Raw genomic sequence first — 14,711 nt, forward strand, 5'->3', positions numbered from 1 at the left:
TAGAAGTCATGCTGTTTGTTTCCCAGTAGAGATGTTAGCGATCGTCACCGATCCATGCGATAAACGCTCTACATGCGTGTGTGAATACATGTATGTGCAGTACCAGCAAAGCGAGACAGTTAATGATTGGTTGGACGGCACGCACGTGTTGGAAGGTCGCCGCTTGGGCGAGAGGCCAAGAAGTGGATCTGTTACTTATCTATCCCACTAATATCCTGATCCATCACCTATACGCCGAGGCGGGGGAGGGGCCGCCACACGCCGCCGGCTGTCTGTGCGCGGCGCGGGTTCGCGACACGTCGGCGTTAAATGTGTATTAATAAAGGAATTAGCTCCGTAAATAATGGCCATAATGACATTTAGGAGACGACGTGCGCGGAGAGCGCCGGCCGGCGGACGAGCCGCACGACTCAGTGACTTTTCGAAACGAGCGGCCGCCGAGCCCCTCGCGCGGTTCACGCGCCGTCAGTTTGTACAGTCGCATTACACATGCAAATTGAGCCGGCTGCGCAAACAGCACTTAGAAACGATAAAAGCGCATTTACGGCGGCTGCAGGAGGAGGATGCATTTCACGTTCTCACCCGGGTCAAGCAATCCATGTATCTGACGATTGTGTGTACCCAATTTGGTTGTAATTATATTGGCAAATGATTCTCTATAATCGTATTATTTCTCGCCGTCTCCTTGTGCTCGGGATAATTAGCTTTCTTTGCCGAGCTCTTTTTTTTTTTTTTGAAACTCTTAAAAATCGCGAGCCGGCGGTTTTTCGGGGAGAGTCGGCATTCGGGCTCCGGACGTATTATCTGGTTTGGGATTTTAAACGCGCCGGCTTATGTTTTGGAGGCTTTGTGTAAATTAAAAATGTCATAGTCCCTTAATATCGGACGCGCTGCTCATTCCTCGCTGAATTAGGGCCCCGAAGCCTCAGTATTTGCCATTAGATATCTTACCCACTTTATATGTTAATCTGTGCTAATGAATTCGGCAAGCCGTAGCCGGCGCCAGATGACTAAAATTATTAGCACTTATAGAGATATGCTTTTTTCATTTAAAGTTCAATTCAAATTGCGCCCATAAACAGCCTGTCACACAAAGATACCTCCCGTAATTAGGAGTTCTAAATGATTAGTTTATCTCGCGCTGCTTATTGCCTCTTCTTCTCCCGCGTCTACATTTTTAACCGCTGGGGTTTAAGGTTTAGCGCCTCGGATCAGGCTCGGCACAGCAGGGTGAATTAGAATAAGCCGGCCGTGTCTGCCTTCAGCCGTAACCTGCCCCCGAGCCGTACCTGCTCTGCGCAATTGCCCCCTTCCCTGATTAGAGTGGGGTCAGTTTATTTTGGCGTCTCTCACCGTGTGACGGGTTAAAGGACAGTTCGTCAGCCTCTCCCTTTGCGCCCTTATCCCTCTCCCTCACCTGTTATATACACCCCCTAATGCCCCTCACCTGTTATATACACCCCCTAATGCCCCTCACCTGTTATATACACCCCCTAATGCCCCGCACCTGTTATATACACCCCCTAATGCCCCGCACCTATTATATACACCCCCTAATGCCCCTCATTTGTTATATATACCCCCTAATGCCCCTCACCTGTTATATACACCCCCTAATGCCCCTCACCTGTTATGTAAACCCCCTAATGCCCCGCACCTGTTATATACACCCCCTAATGCCCCTCATTTGTTATATACACCCCCTAATGCCCTGCACCTGTTATATACACCCCCTAATGCCCCTCATTTGGTATATACACCCCCTAATGCCCCCAGGTCTTCTATCCACTCAGCCTGCATGTAGTTTGCAGGGGGGTTTTAGGAGTCGCAGCCAAGCAAAGAGAAACGCCAGCATGCGACTGCAGGGGTCCCCGACTCCCCATTTTTACGGGAAAGCCCCAGAGACTTCTGCCCCCCCCCACCACTTACTGTTGCCCTCTATTACCCCAAAAGGTGAAATATATTGTAAAATAAATGTGACATTATAATTATATAAAGACGAGGAGCCGTCGTGTAACAACGTATCAGTGATGTGGAAAAGAAGATTTACATATTTAAGCAAAACCTCCAGCTGTGTCAATCAGATTAAATCATGTGGGAGGGGCTTAACACTAAAGTCCACCCCTAATCCATACATCCAGATTCACAAACTGTAATGTTACGATTCACATAAATGGGCCCTGTTCACGGGAGCTTACAATCTAGCTGGGGAAGGACAGAGAGAGAGGGGAGAGACGATGTAACGACAGCCTGATCTCCGCTCCCCGCCATCCTGCCTCTAATACCCCGCAGACAGCAAACGCCGTCCGACGGCTGCAATCCTTCAGCAAACAAAGATCTGAACCGCGATTCATTCTCCAGACACTAGAACTTCCAGTGAAATGCATGTTTAGCGTGTTCACTGGTGACGGGCCGTGTAACACGGCTCACAGAGCGCGCGCCGCATGCTGATAAGGGGTATTATAGCTCGGAAGAGCCTCTCCGCGTCACCGACGAAAAGCCCAACGTATAAATACATTCAAAATGAAAGAATCCCCAATAATGTGAAAGATCGTTACCGGGGCGGAAAAGCGGCTCTGGCTCTTTAAGGCCGGCGGCCGCTCCATGCCGGGCATCGGACCCCGGAGCGGCAGGAGGGGTAACGACGGGGCAGTTATGGATGTCTGGCTGCTTGCTGGTAGTCCGGGTCCAAAAACCAAAGCAGAACATTATTTCATCCATAGAGAGCAAGACACAAAAACGCCTGCGGGGCAGATGGGGCATTCGGGGCAGATGGCAGTCCGGGGCCCCAGCGTTACTGACCTTGGAGTTTATTCAAAAAGTCAGCGACTGGCTTCTTATAACAGAAACCAAACTGAGTTCTACAATCTGTCACCCCAATCGGGGCAAACGTGAAAAGTGCCCACAAATGGAGTCAGAGCTATGGATGGAGGGGTCGGTTCTCATATAGGAGGGTGTGGGAGGCCTTGATGCCCCCTGGGCTGTGCTCAGGATATTTTACGATGAGCTCCCCCTAGTGGCGGCACAGTGTGACGCACCGGGGTATCACAGGGGTAAGCTGTCCAAGGAATAAATATATCGCACTTTGGGACAATTAGGCAGATCTGGGGCAGATTCTCTGAGTAAAGGGGCATTCGCTGGCACCATAGAAGAAATGCCTGCTTGAATACAGGTGAGACCTGACAAGTTTAAGCCTCCATGTGGTCTGGTACTGGAACCATTTGGTTTGGCCATCAGATATTTAGATGGGGGTAGCTGTATTTTAGATGGGGGGGTAAAGCTTGCAATATTCACGCAGGACTCGCCGGCACCCGCCGCGCTCTCGTGGAAGTCCGTGACGGCGTCCCGGTTTAGGAGAAAGTCATCTCTCCCGCTGATGGAGTCATTTGAAGTCCGGTATTAAGCGCTTTACATTATTAGTATTATTATAGAAGAAAAAGTGGAGGCTTCTTAATATATTTAAAGCACTCGGTGACCTCATCTAACGGTTTACAGCCTCAGCCGCAAATCTGCTATTTCAGGTTTCGTATAATAAGAGCCGCGGCGTCAAAAGAAATCAAGCAAATGAATTAAAGAGATGAAAGTTAAGGAAATATTAGGGGCTCGCGGGGCTCGGAGATAAGGGCTGATCTGCTGCGCGCGGCGGATGTCGGGGATCTCGGAGCCCATTCTGCGACGTGGCGGATTCTCGGTAATGACATATCATCGCGGCTCTCCTGCTATTCAGAGCTGTCACAGTTTAAGAGCTCAGATGAATGAGATTATTGGGCTCAGAAATGGCAGAGAGTCATTCCAGCCGCGAACGACACAGCAATCCCGGCTCAGACACCGAGAGAACCCGAGTCTCCAGCGTCTAACTGGTTAACAAATAGCACACCACAAAGGACCACAGGGGGTGCTATTGTTTCAGTGGGTGCAGTTGGAGACGTGGCTGGGGCGGGGTTTCTGTAGCTGAGTGGGGCATTTAGAAAAAGAATAATGGGTTTTATTTGCCCCGTTTAATGTATAAAGCCGTTTCCTGCTGTTTCTATACACATTATCGGGGCTTTTAGGGCTGTAAACCCTGCGATGCCCTCACACCCCGCAAAGAGGTTCGCTAATCCCTTTTTATTGTCATCTGACGGTTACAGGACGTCGGGAGCAAAGCGCTGCTGGTAACGTCTCAGTGCCACGGCTTCCCAACACCTGAAATGGATGCGCGGCTCGGGTCTCCGCTGCTCCTCTGGTCTCCGCCGCTCCTCGGGTCTCCGCCGCTCCCCGGGTCCCTGCCTGTCCTCGGGTCTCCGCTGCTCCTCTGGTTTCCGCCGCTCCTCGGGTCTCCGCCGCTCCCTGGGTCCCTGCCTGTCCTCGGGTCTCCGCTGCTCCTCAGGTCTCGGCCGCTCCTCGGGTCTCCGACGCTCCTCGGGTCTCCGCCACTCCTCGAGTCTCCCCTTCACTCTGGTTTAGATGCGTTTTTTCGAACAATGACTTCAAACACTTTTCTGTCGGGTTTAACCCGGAACATCTCACTGATAATTCACGCTGTTTGGACCACATCCAGGTCATCCATCTAAAGGGCTGCAGCTTCTCGCCGGCGCTGCGTTCAGCCGGGGAGATATCAGCGAGTCGGCCGACGCTGGAGGAAAGCGATAGCGAGAATGAGAGCTTCTGTTCTGGGGGGTATATTACTGTATACAGCGCTGGGGGTTATATTCAGGGCCGGCCTTAGGGGTGTGCGACCTCTGCGGCCGCACAGGGTGCCATGGCAACAGGGGCACCTGCCCTGGACTTAAATTAAAACTTCTTTTTTAACTTTATTTAACATGGAGGATGATAAATAAAGTTAAAACAACAACAAAAAAAATGTTTTAATTTAAGTCCCGGGCAGGGGCGCCCCTCACTCTCCGTGACTCTGTCGTGGTGCCGGTGTTTCATGCTGAGCACTGAAATATGATGTCATATTCCGGCGCTCAGCTCAGCTCAGCTCCCACCGCAGGACTCAACAAGGTAAGTAAGGATAATGAGAAGTAGGGAGAGGGGGGGCAGTGAGAAGGGGCGGGGGGGCAGTGAGATGGGGCAGATGGGGGGAAGGCAGTGAGAAGGGGCAGAGGTGGTAGATAGTGAGAAAGGGGAGTTTTGTGACAAGATTTTTTTCCTTTCTTTTTTTGGGATGGGGAGGGCGCCAGAGGAGTAGTCCGCACAGGGCGCCAGAACACCTAAGGCCGACTCTGGTTATATTACTGTATACAGTGCTGGGGGTTATATTACTGTATACAGCGCTGGGGGTTATATTACTGTATACAGTGCTGGGGGTTATATTAATGTATACAGTGCTGGGGGTATATTACTGTATACAGCACTGGGGGGGTTATTACTGTATACAGCGCTGGGGGTTATATTACTGTATACAGCGCTAGGGGTTATATTACTGTATACAGCGCTGGGGGTTATAACTGTATACAGTGCTGGGGGTTATATTACTGTATACAGCGCTGGGGGGTTATATTACTGTATACAGCGCTAGGGGTTATATTACTGTATACAGCGCTGGGGGTTATATTACTGTATACAGCGCTGGGGGTTATAACTGTATACAGCGCTGGGGGTTATATTACTGTATACAGCGCCGGGGTATATTACTGTATACAGTGCTGGGGGGGTTATAACTGTATACAGTGTTGGGGGTTATTACTGTATACAGCGCTGGGGGTTATATTACTGTATACATCGCTGGGGGTTATATTACTGTATACATCGCTGGGGGTTATATTACTGTATACAGCGCTGGGGAAATATTACTGTATACAGTGCTGGGGGGGTTATAACTGTATACAGTGTTGGGGGTTATTACTGTATACAGCGCTGGGGGTTATATTACTGTATACATCGCTGGGGGTTATATTACTGTATACATCGCTGGGGGTTATATTACTGTATACAGCGCTGGGGGTTATATTACTGTATACAGCGCTGGGGGTTATATTACTGTATACAGCGCTGGGGGTTATATTACTGTATACAGCGCTGGGGGTTATTACTGTATACAGCGCTGGGGGTTATAACTGTATATAGTGCTGGGGGTTATTACTGTATACAGCGCGGGGGGTTATATTACTGTATACAGCGCTGGGGGTTATATTACTGTATACAGTGCTGGGGGGTTATATTACTGTATACAGCGCTGGGGGGGTTATATTACTGTATACAGCGCTGGGGGTTATATTACTGTATACAGCGCTGGGGGTTATATTACTGTATACAGCGCTGGGGAAATATTACTGTATACAGCGCTGGGGGTTATATTACTGTATACAGCGCTGGGGGTTATTACTGTATACAGCGCTGGGGGTTATAACTGTATATAGTGCTGGGGGTTATTACTGTATACAGCGCGGGGGGTTATATTACTGTATACAGCGCTGGGGGTTATATTACTGTATACAGCGCTGGGGGTTATATTACTGTATACAGTGCTTGGGGGTTATATTACTGTATACAGCGCTGGGGGGTTATATTACTGTATACAGCGCTGGGGGTAATATTACTGTATACAGTGCTGGGGGGTTATATTACTGTATACAGCGCTGGGGGTTATATTACTGTATACAGCGCTGGGGGTTATATTACTGTATACAGCGCTGGGGGGGTTATATTACTGTATACAGCGCTGGGGGTTATATTACTGTATACAGCGCTGGGGGGGTTATATTACTGTATACAGCGCTGGGGGTTATATTACTGTATACAGCGCTGGGGGTTATATTACTGTATACAGCGCTGGGGGGTTATATTACTGTATACAGCGCTGGGGGGGTTATATTACTGTATACAGCGCTGGGGGTTATATTACTGTATACAGCGCTGGGGGGTTATATTACTGTATACAGCGCTGGGGGTTATATTACTATATACAGTGCTGGGGTAATATTACTGTATACTGCGCTGGGGGTTATTACTGTATACAGCGCTGGGGGTTATATTACTGTATACAGCGGTGGAGGTTATAACTGTATACAGTGTTGGGGGTTATTACTGTATACAGTGCTGGGGGTTATATTACTGTATACAGCGCTGGGGGTTATATTACTGTATACAGCGCTGGGGGTTATATTACTGTATACAGCGCTGGGGGTTATATTACTGTATACAGCGCTGGGGGTTATATTACTGTATACAGCGCTGGGGGTTATATTACTGTATACAGCGCTGGGGGTTATTACTGTATACAGCGCTGGGGGTTACAACTGTATATAGTGCTGGGGGTTATTACTGTATACAGCGCTGGGGGTTATATTACTGTATACAGCGCTGGGGGTTATATTACTGTATACAGCGCTGGGGGGTTATATTACTGTATACAGCGCTGGGGGTTATATTACTGTATACAGCGCTGGGGGTTATATTACTGTATACAGCGCTGGGGGGTTATATTACTGTATACAGCACTGGGGGTTATATTACTGTATACAGCGCTGGGGGTTATATTACTATATACAGTGCTGGGGTAATATTACTGTATACAGCGCTGGGGGTTATATTACTGTATACAGCGCGGGGGGTTATATTACTGTATACAGTGCTGGGGGTTATATTACTGTATACAGCGCTGGATGTTATATTACTGTATACAGCGCTGGGGGTTATATTACTGTATACAGTGCTGGGGTTATATTACTGTATACAGCGCTGGGGGTTATATTACTGTATACAGGGCTGGGGTTATATTACTGTATACAGCGCTGGGGGTTATATTACTGTATACAGTGCTGGGGTAATATTACTGTATACAGCGCTGGGGGTTATATTACTGTATACTGCGCTGGGGGTTATTACTGTATACAGCGCTGGGGAGTTATATTACTGTATACAGCGCTGGGGGTTATATTACTGTATACAGCGCTGGGGGTTATATTACTGTATACAGCGCTGGGGTTATATTACTGTATACAGCACTGGGGGGTTATATTACTGTATACAGCGCTGGGGGTTATATTACTGTATACAGCGCTGGGGGTTATATTACTGTATACAGCGCTGGGGGGTTATATTACTGTATACAGCGCTGGGGGTTATATTACTGTATACAGCGCTGGGGTTATATTACTGTATACAGCGCTGGGGGTTTTATTACTGTATACAGCGCTGGGGTTATATTACTGTATACAGCGCTGGGGTTATATTACTGTACACAGTGCTGGGTGTTATAACTGTATGCAGTGCTGGGGGTTCATATTATTGTATACAGCGGTGGGGGGTATTACTGGGGGGTAATTACTGTATACAGGGTTATAACATGACCCGCTCAATGACGCCGCACTCCCCTCAGTCCGCTTTGCGTTCTAAGCCTCGCTGTGGCTTCCGCCTGTGATTGGCTCCCGCGTTGGACACGCCCATTTGTTTTTCTTTGCTGTCATGGCGTCCACCGAGTAACGGGAGGATGTGGAGCGGGCTGCTACCCCCCGGAGTGCGGGAGAGCGATGTGTCTGAAGAGGAAGAGCCTGGCCGCCCCATCATCGCACAGGAAGCTGCTGGGGGTTCTGGGGAGGAGGAGCCAGGAACGGCCAAGTGCCCGGCAGGGGTACCTGAGACCTGCTACAATGTGCGTATCCCCCGACCCAGCATGGAAACGGGCCCTGTCAGGGGATATAAACAGAATAGGGACCCTGCCGTGGGGTAGGAGCAGAGCAGGGACCCTGCCGTGGGGTAGGAACGGGGAGCGGGGACTCTGCCATGGGGTAGGAACGGAGCAGGGACCCTGCCGTGGGGTAGGAACGGGGAGCGGGGACTCTGCCATGGGGTAGGAACAGAGCAGGGACCCTGCCGTGGGGTAGGAGCAGAGCGGGGACTCTGCCGTGGGGTAGGAGCAGAGCGGGGACTCTGCCGTGGGGTAGGAGCAGAGCGGGGACTCTGCCGTGGGGTAGGAACGGGGAGCGGGGACTCTGCCGTGGGGTAGGAGCAGAGCGGGGACTCTGCCGTGGGGTAGGAGCAGAGCGGGGACTCTGCCGTGGGGTAGGAGCAGAGCGGGGACTCTGCCGTGGGGTAGGAGCAGAGCGGGGACTCTGCCGTGGGGTAGGAACGGGGAGCGGGGACTCTGCCATGGGGTAGGAACAGAGCAGGGACCCTGCCGTGGGGTAGGAGCAGAGCGGGGACTCTGCCGTGGGGTAGGAGCAGAGCGGGGACTCTGCCGTGGGGTAGGAGCAGAGCAGGGACTCTGCCGTGGGGTAGGAGCGGGGGGCCGGGCTTCATGCTGTTAGTTCATGATATACAAAACCGGGCAAAATGGTGTAAAGAGCACCCTGGCCGTGGCCCCCGGATCGTTTACAGCTACGGTATAAGGTATTGGCAGCTTAAAAACGGCCTCTGCAGGCAGATATAACTCCCATCAGCCTCAGACGAATGAGTCACGGTGTGCCGGTTCATTCTCAGGCAGAGAGCCCCGGGTGCCCGGCGTCAGACCGCAACATCTTCAAATACGTTTAGTAAACACTGGCTGAGCTTCTTGGGAGTTGTAGATATCAGCGAGGCTGGAATCATTCTGCGCCTGTTAACTCTTTGCTTCCTGTTTATTTTGCTTGTTTGGCAGAAGTTCCTGGATCTTCGGAGGAGGAGGATGGAGTCGGAGACGTCGGCGCGCGGCCCGGAGACGAGGAAACGCCGGCGGAAAGGTCGGTCTTTATGTTTTGTGTCCCTCGCAGGCCGCGGTGAGAACGCAGCGAGTCCCGGCTGAGCTTTTTATTTGAAGTGCCGTTTTTCGTTGCCGCGTTCTGTCTGCGGCCGGTCTAATAAAAGGCCGGGTTCGCTCAGCGGCTGCGTGTCGCTTTATGACATCATAGCGGCGACTGGAAGCGGCCTCGATGGGTTTGTCTGCTACCGGCTGGGAATTGAGCCCTGGGGGGTAACGAGGGGCAGATTCTCTAATCAGTGAGTTGTGGTCGTTGGAGGACTGGAAGTCGCTAATTTGGACATTTTGGCCCCAGAAGCTTCTTCGTGAGAAATAACCCCTGGGGGGTAGCGGGGTACCCTGGACGCTCACATTTTGTGTGTGTGTGGGGGGGTCAGCGCTGGATGAGGTGGTGTAAAAAAGTGATTTGGGTGCGTAGTCTAATAAGCAGAACATTCCATCGGTTGCCATGGTAATAACACCACTTATAAAACATTCTCCAGAATCATTTTTTCCTACATAACCCGCGGGCCGCGTTCCGATGCGTTTTGGGGCCCTTGGCCGTTCGCGTTCTTCGGGATGAAAGTTTCTTTAATGCGGGTTTTTATCTCCAGGTTTACATTTTTTTTATTGTTACTTTTTATAGGAAAATGTAAAGAGAAGCCGTCGGGAAATCCCGGGGTTGTTGGCAGGTATTTACGCTGGAAATGATCTGATATTTCGGCAGTGGGAGCGTCCGGCCCTCGTCCGGCCCTCATCCCTTCCAGTGGGCTGAAGATAACCTGTTTGTTGTGTTTCCTCTGCAGCTCGGCGCTGGACACGCTCCAGCAATACTTTGGGGCGAACGATCGCTTTGAGCCGCCGGTCTGCAATAAAGTTATTAAAAAGGTGATCTGTCCACTGCCCCCCCCCCGATGCCAGCGCGACCCCCCCCCGATGCCGGCACCCCCGCTCCCCCCTTCCAACCTACCCTCCGGGTTTGATTGATGAACGTATTGGTTGCGCAGCGGGGTAACCCCGGGTAACGCGGAACGCGGCGGGGATTCTACGAAGTTACCGCTGAGAATGAATAACGCGGCTAAAAAACAATAATTCTGAGACCTGAAAATCCCCCAAAGTTTACTTTATTTTTTCTTTTCCAGTCGCGCCTTGAAGACGGTGTCGATCGAGCCATAAGAATGGGGGACATTGAGGTCGCCGAGGAGCTTAGCGACCAGCTGGCAACTCGAGAGGCAAGTGATCCGACCTGCGAGCTTCACGGCTTTATCTTACTGCATCGCTTTACTGCGACCGATGTAACGTGTGCCCCGCGTGTATGTGGGGGGGGTGTGCCCCGCGTGTGTGTGGGCGGTGTGCCCCGCGTGTGTGTGTGGGGGGTGTGCCCCGCGTGTGTGTGGGGGGGGTGCCCCGCGTGTGTGTGTGGGGGGGGTGCCCCGCGTGTGTGTGTGGGGGGGTGCCCCGCGTGTGTGGGGGGGGTGTCGTGCATGGAATTGGATGAGTGATAAATATGATATATATATATGTTGTTATTTATGTGTACATTCAGTGCTAATAATGTACTCGGCACTTTGCAGTTCTCAGTATGTATGATGAGTACAGCGGGTTACAGACATTATGTTTGGGGTACATTAGGAAAGGTCCCTGTCCCGCAGAGCTTACAGTCTCCTCGTTTTCTTGGAGTCTCCCAAAGATTGAGCTTCCGGCGCGGCTTTGGAATCAAATCATGAAGCTGCTTTAAGGGCGTAAAATCCATGCGCAGCGGCGTAATAATCGGGCGAGGGCGGAGGACCAAAAACCGCCATTTCTGTGTGTAAAATATATCCTATTATCTATCTTTCTATACAGTATATATATATTTATAGCGCGTGCGGGATACTCGGATACGATATTGGGAATATTTTATTAACTTTATTTTCTATTATTGTTTTTTTTTATAATTCTGTGACGCCGTTTATTTTATCAGAAAACTCCTCTTTTTCGTTTTTTTGTTGTCGATCATGAAAGTAATTTCCTCTGCTGCCCGCGCTGATTAACCCCTTCTTATCCCGGGATTTGAATGAAGCGGTGGCCCGAGATCTCGATCTGTCTCGGTGGCCGGTGAAGCGGATCGTGCGCGTCGCTCGCTGCGGAGGAATGAGGCGCGCGGCGGCGTCTCTGGCGGCTCCTGGAAGGGGCTGATAAACCTTCGGCTGAGGGGCGCCGATCCCAGAAAGCTTTAATCCGCTTCCCGTCCTAATAAGTGAAACTAATTTCTGATGTATAACATTTTAAGCCCCTAAATAGCGTCTTGGAAGAGAAATGCGGCTCGGAATCGGCGGCTCTCGCCGCGAAATCTGGAATCTTTACTTTGGAAGGAAATCCGGATGATAGTCGTGCGTGGCCAGTGGCGGCCCCCAGGGGCCGGACCCCCTCGCTGCGTTTGTGCTACATGGTTACACGTCGGTCAGTGTTTGGGAGTGAAGTGTTATCGGAGTGTACACAGCGGAGCGGCGGCCCCCAGGGGCCGGACCCCCTCGCTGCATTTGTGCTCGATGGTTACACGTCGGTCAGTGTTTGGGCTGAAGTGTTATCAGAGTGTACACAGCGGAGCGCCGGCGCCTCGGGTCCCGATTAGCAGTGTAAGCGGCGCGGCTTTGCAATAAGCCGTTATCCCCTCTGACCAAACGCGGCATTGACTCCAGTGAGTGTTTACTTGCGTGTAACGGCCAAGCGCTGATTAAAGGGCCCGAGGCCGGTCTTCCTGGCAGCATAAGGGTTAAGCATTTTTATGTCAATTTATATGGATTCTGCTGCTTAGTTTTCCTGTTTTATATCAAAATAATTTGCATAAAACTAACTTATTGTTTATAGAAAGGCAGATCGGCCCCCGGCGGCCCCCGCCTAGTCTGCCGTTTCTCCTGCTGTAACGACTCAAACCTTAATCAGTCGTTGGTCTCGTCTTAGATTCAGGAGCCGTATGTCTATCCCATACATGTTTAATCCCCTCACTATATTACCCTCTACCACTTCTGCTGGGAGGCTGTTCCACTTATCTACCACTCTCTCTGTAATGTAAAACTTCCTTCCATTCAATCTATATGTTGAAAATAATTCCGGTTCTTGATAACCTCGTGAAATCTTTCGTTGTTTCGGGAAGCAGGAACGCGACGCACTTCATAGACGCCGCCGATCTGCCGAAGCCGTTCCGTGAATCTGGTGAATAGTTGGATGTACAATCCTATCACTCTCAGGCAGATATTACAGGGCGGTATATAAGCTACAGTCGGGCGTGGGGGGGGGTGCTGCACGATCCAGGGTCTAAAGCAGGACTACCACTCCCATGATCCCCAGCCACCTCCCAGCTGAGTGAGAGCATTTGGAATAGTAGTTGTCGGAGCGGAGCGCTCTACAGGGGTAGGGTTACTGTCACCGGCAGCAGGCGTTCCGACTACTCGCTTCCCGTATCTCTCTCCGCGCCGGACGAGGAAACGCATCTCGGGGCTTTTAATATTCTGATTAAAAATCTCATTTACGGAGACGTTTTAAATCTATCTGATGGGAGATAATTTCTGCTCTCCAGACTCTCAGCCGCGAGCGGCGTCTCCCTCTCTCTCCCGGGGCGCGCGGCTCGATCGTCTCGTATGTCGCATTCTAACAAATTGCTTTGAGTAGAGCCTCTCCTGGAGGTGAAGGGGTTAAGGAGCCCTGTCATGTTCCGTAAGGCAGAGGGGGGGGGGACGCGCAGCGCAGGCCGAGACCCCCGGATAAGACTCTGCGTAACGCGGCATTTAGCGCCGTATGCGAGGCGGGCGAATCCGGGGCCGTAACGAGTAATTACAGGGAGACAAAGCCGGGTTTATTCCGAGACTTTCTTCTGCAGTCTAATTAATCAGCATGTTTTCTCTTTAATTAAAAGCATTTTAGTAAATTAAAGCCCACAGCAAAACACATATATAATTTGTTTGTAATTAGCTCTTAATTGGTGGTAGTTGCAGCTTAGCCCCCTCGCTCTCTTTCTTCCTGATTGCCATTTTATTAGCCGGCTAGTCATTAATTAATCTTTTTTTTCTAATTAGCTTATAAAACTGTTGATGGCACATTATTGTAAATGTGATTTTAAGTTCAAAGCGCGTTAATAAGCTTTCTGACTTAGAAGAACCGAGATAAAGAAATTGCTGAAAACACCAGTTATTTTATTCCAAACTCTCTTCTCTGGGACGGAGGAGATGATGGGGAGACCGTTGAGGCGCGTGGATCGTCATCCAGAATCCTGCGCGGTGAGATCTGGAGACCGATGACGCCTCCGCACCGTTACCGCTGTGACCCCGTGATGGGAAGCACCGGGCGATAACGCCTCGTTATAACGCCGTGTCGGGAGGCTCTAGAAATAATTTCCCCCGGGGGGGGGGATAAGAAGAAAGTGTGACAAAAATTGAAAATTGGATAAAAATAAAATAAATGAATAATGCGGTATTACTAAAAATCTGAGGGGTAATTTGTGGCGACTTCTTTGCTAATTTTGCTCAAGCCTTGGAATGAGGGGCCGTCACCAGCGAGCGTCGGGCCGGCGGCGGCGGCAGCGATCCGTGAAATAGGCTGCCTCTGGCTTTGTTCTGATAAGAATGAGCAAATCCGGCTCCTCCATCCTCATTTTCATACTCTGCATCGACGAGTAAGCTGTTTGCCGACTTGATTAATCAGACAATTGAGGGCTTTTTTCTTTGTCGCTTTGATCTTTTGCCGTCTCCTTGGTAACTCGTCTGACACTAAACGTTCGGCTCAACTTAAAGACAATCGGGAATCGGCGACATAATCAACGTTTCTACGGAAATGAAACTATCCGTTTTCTGTTATTATTATTATTAGTAACCGGCCCGTCTCCGCGTCGTATTAACCGGGTCCCACGAACGCTAAGAATAAAGATACGACTCCCCCTCCCCCGCCAGCACCTGATTGGTAATTACCCGCGGAGAGCTTTGTTTTAATCACTTTATCTGCTGCATAAATGTCACATTTTATTTTTCTGGCCTCCCAAATTCTCTGCTTTATATCATATGATCTGCTATTTATTCTTTTATTGATGATCCGCGCG

At 50.4% G+C, this 14,711-nt stretch overlaps 1 protein-coding gene across 1 annotated transcript in view; it reads left to right on the forward strand.

Annotated features, from left to right (window-relative positions):
* The first annotated feature begins 8,372 nt into the window (after positions 1-8,372).
* The window catches only part of FAM204A (family with sequence similarity 204 member A), an 11,270-nt gene continuing 4,931 nt past the window's right edge, over positions 8,373-14,711 (forward strand). Inside the window, exons 1-5 of the mRNA XM_053450214.1 lie at positions 8,373-8,578; positions 9,563-9,644; positions 10,287-10,332; positions 10,447-10,528; positions 10,783-10,872. Of these exons, the coding sequence (XP_053306189.1) occupies positions 8,417-8,578; positions 9,563-9,644; positions 10,287-10,332; positions 10,447-10,528; positions 10,783-10,872 (462 nt within the window). The 5' untranslated portion in view covers positions 8,373-8,416. The remainder of the gene's footprint in view (positions 8,579-9,562; positions 9,645-10,286; positions 10,333-10,446; positions 10,529-10,782; positions 10,873-14,711) is intronic.

The sequence above is a fragment of the Spea bombifrons genome, chromosome 11 (genome assembly GCF_027358695.1).
Source record: "Spea bombifrons isolate aSpeBom1 chromosome 11, aSpeBom1.2.pri, whole genome shotgun sequence".
Classification (NCBI taxonomy): Eukaryota; Metazoa; Chordata; class Amphibia; order Anura; family Pelobatidae; genus Spea; species Spea bombifrons.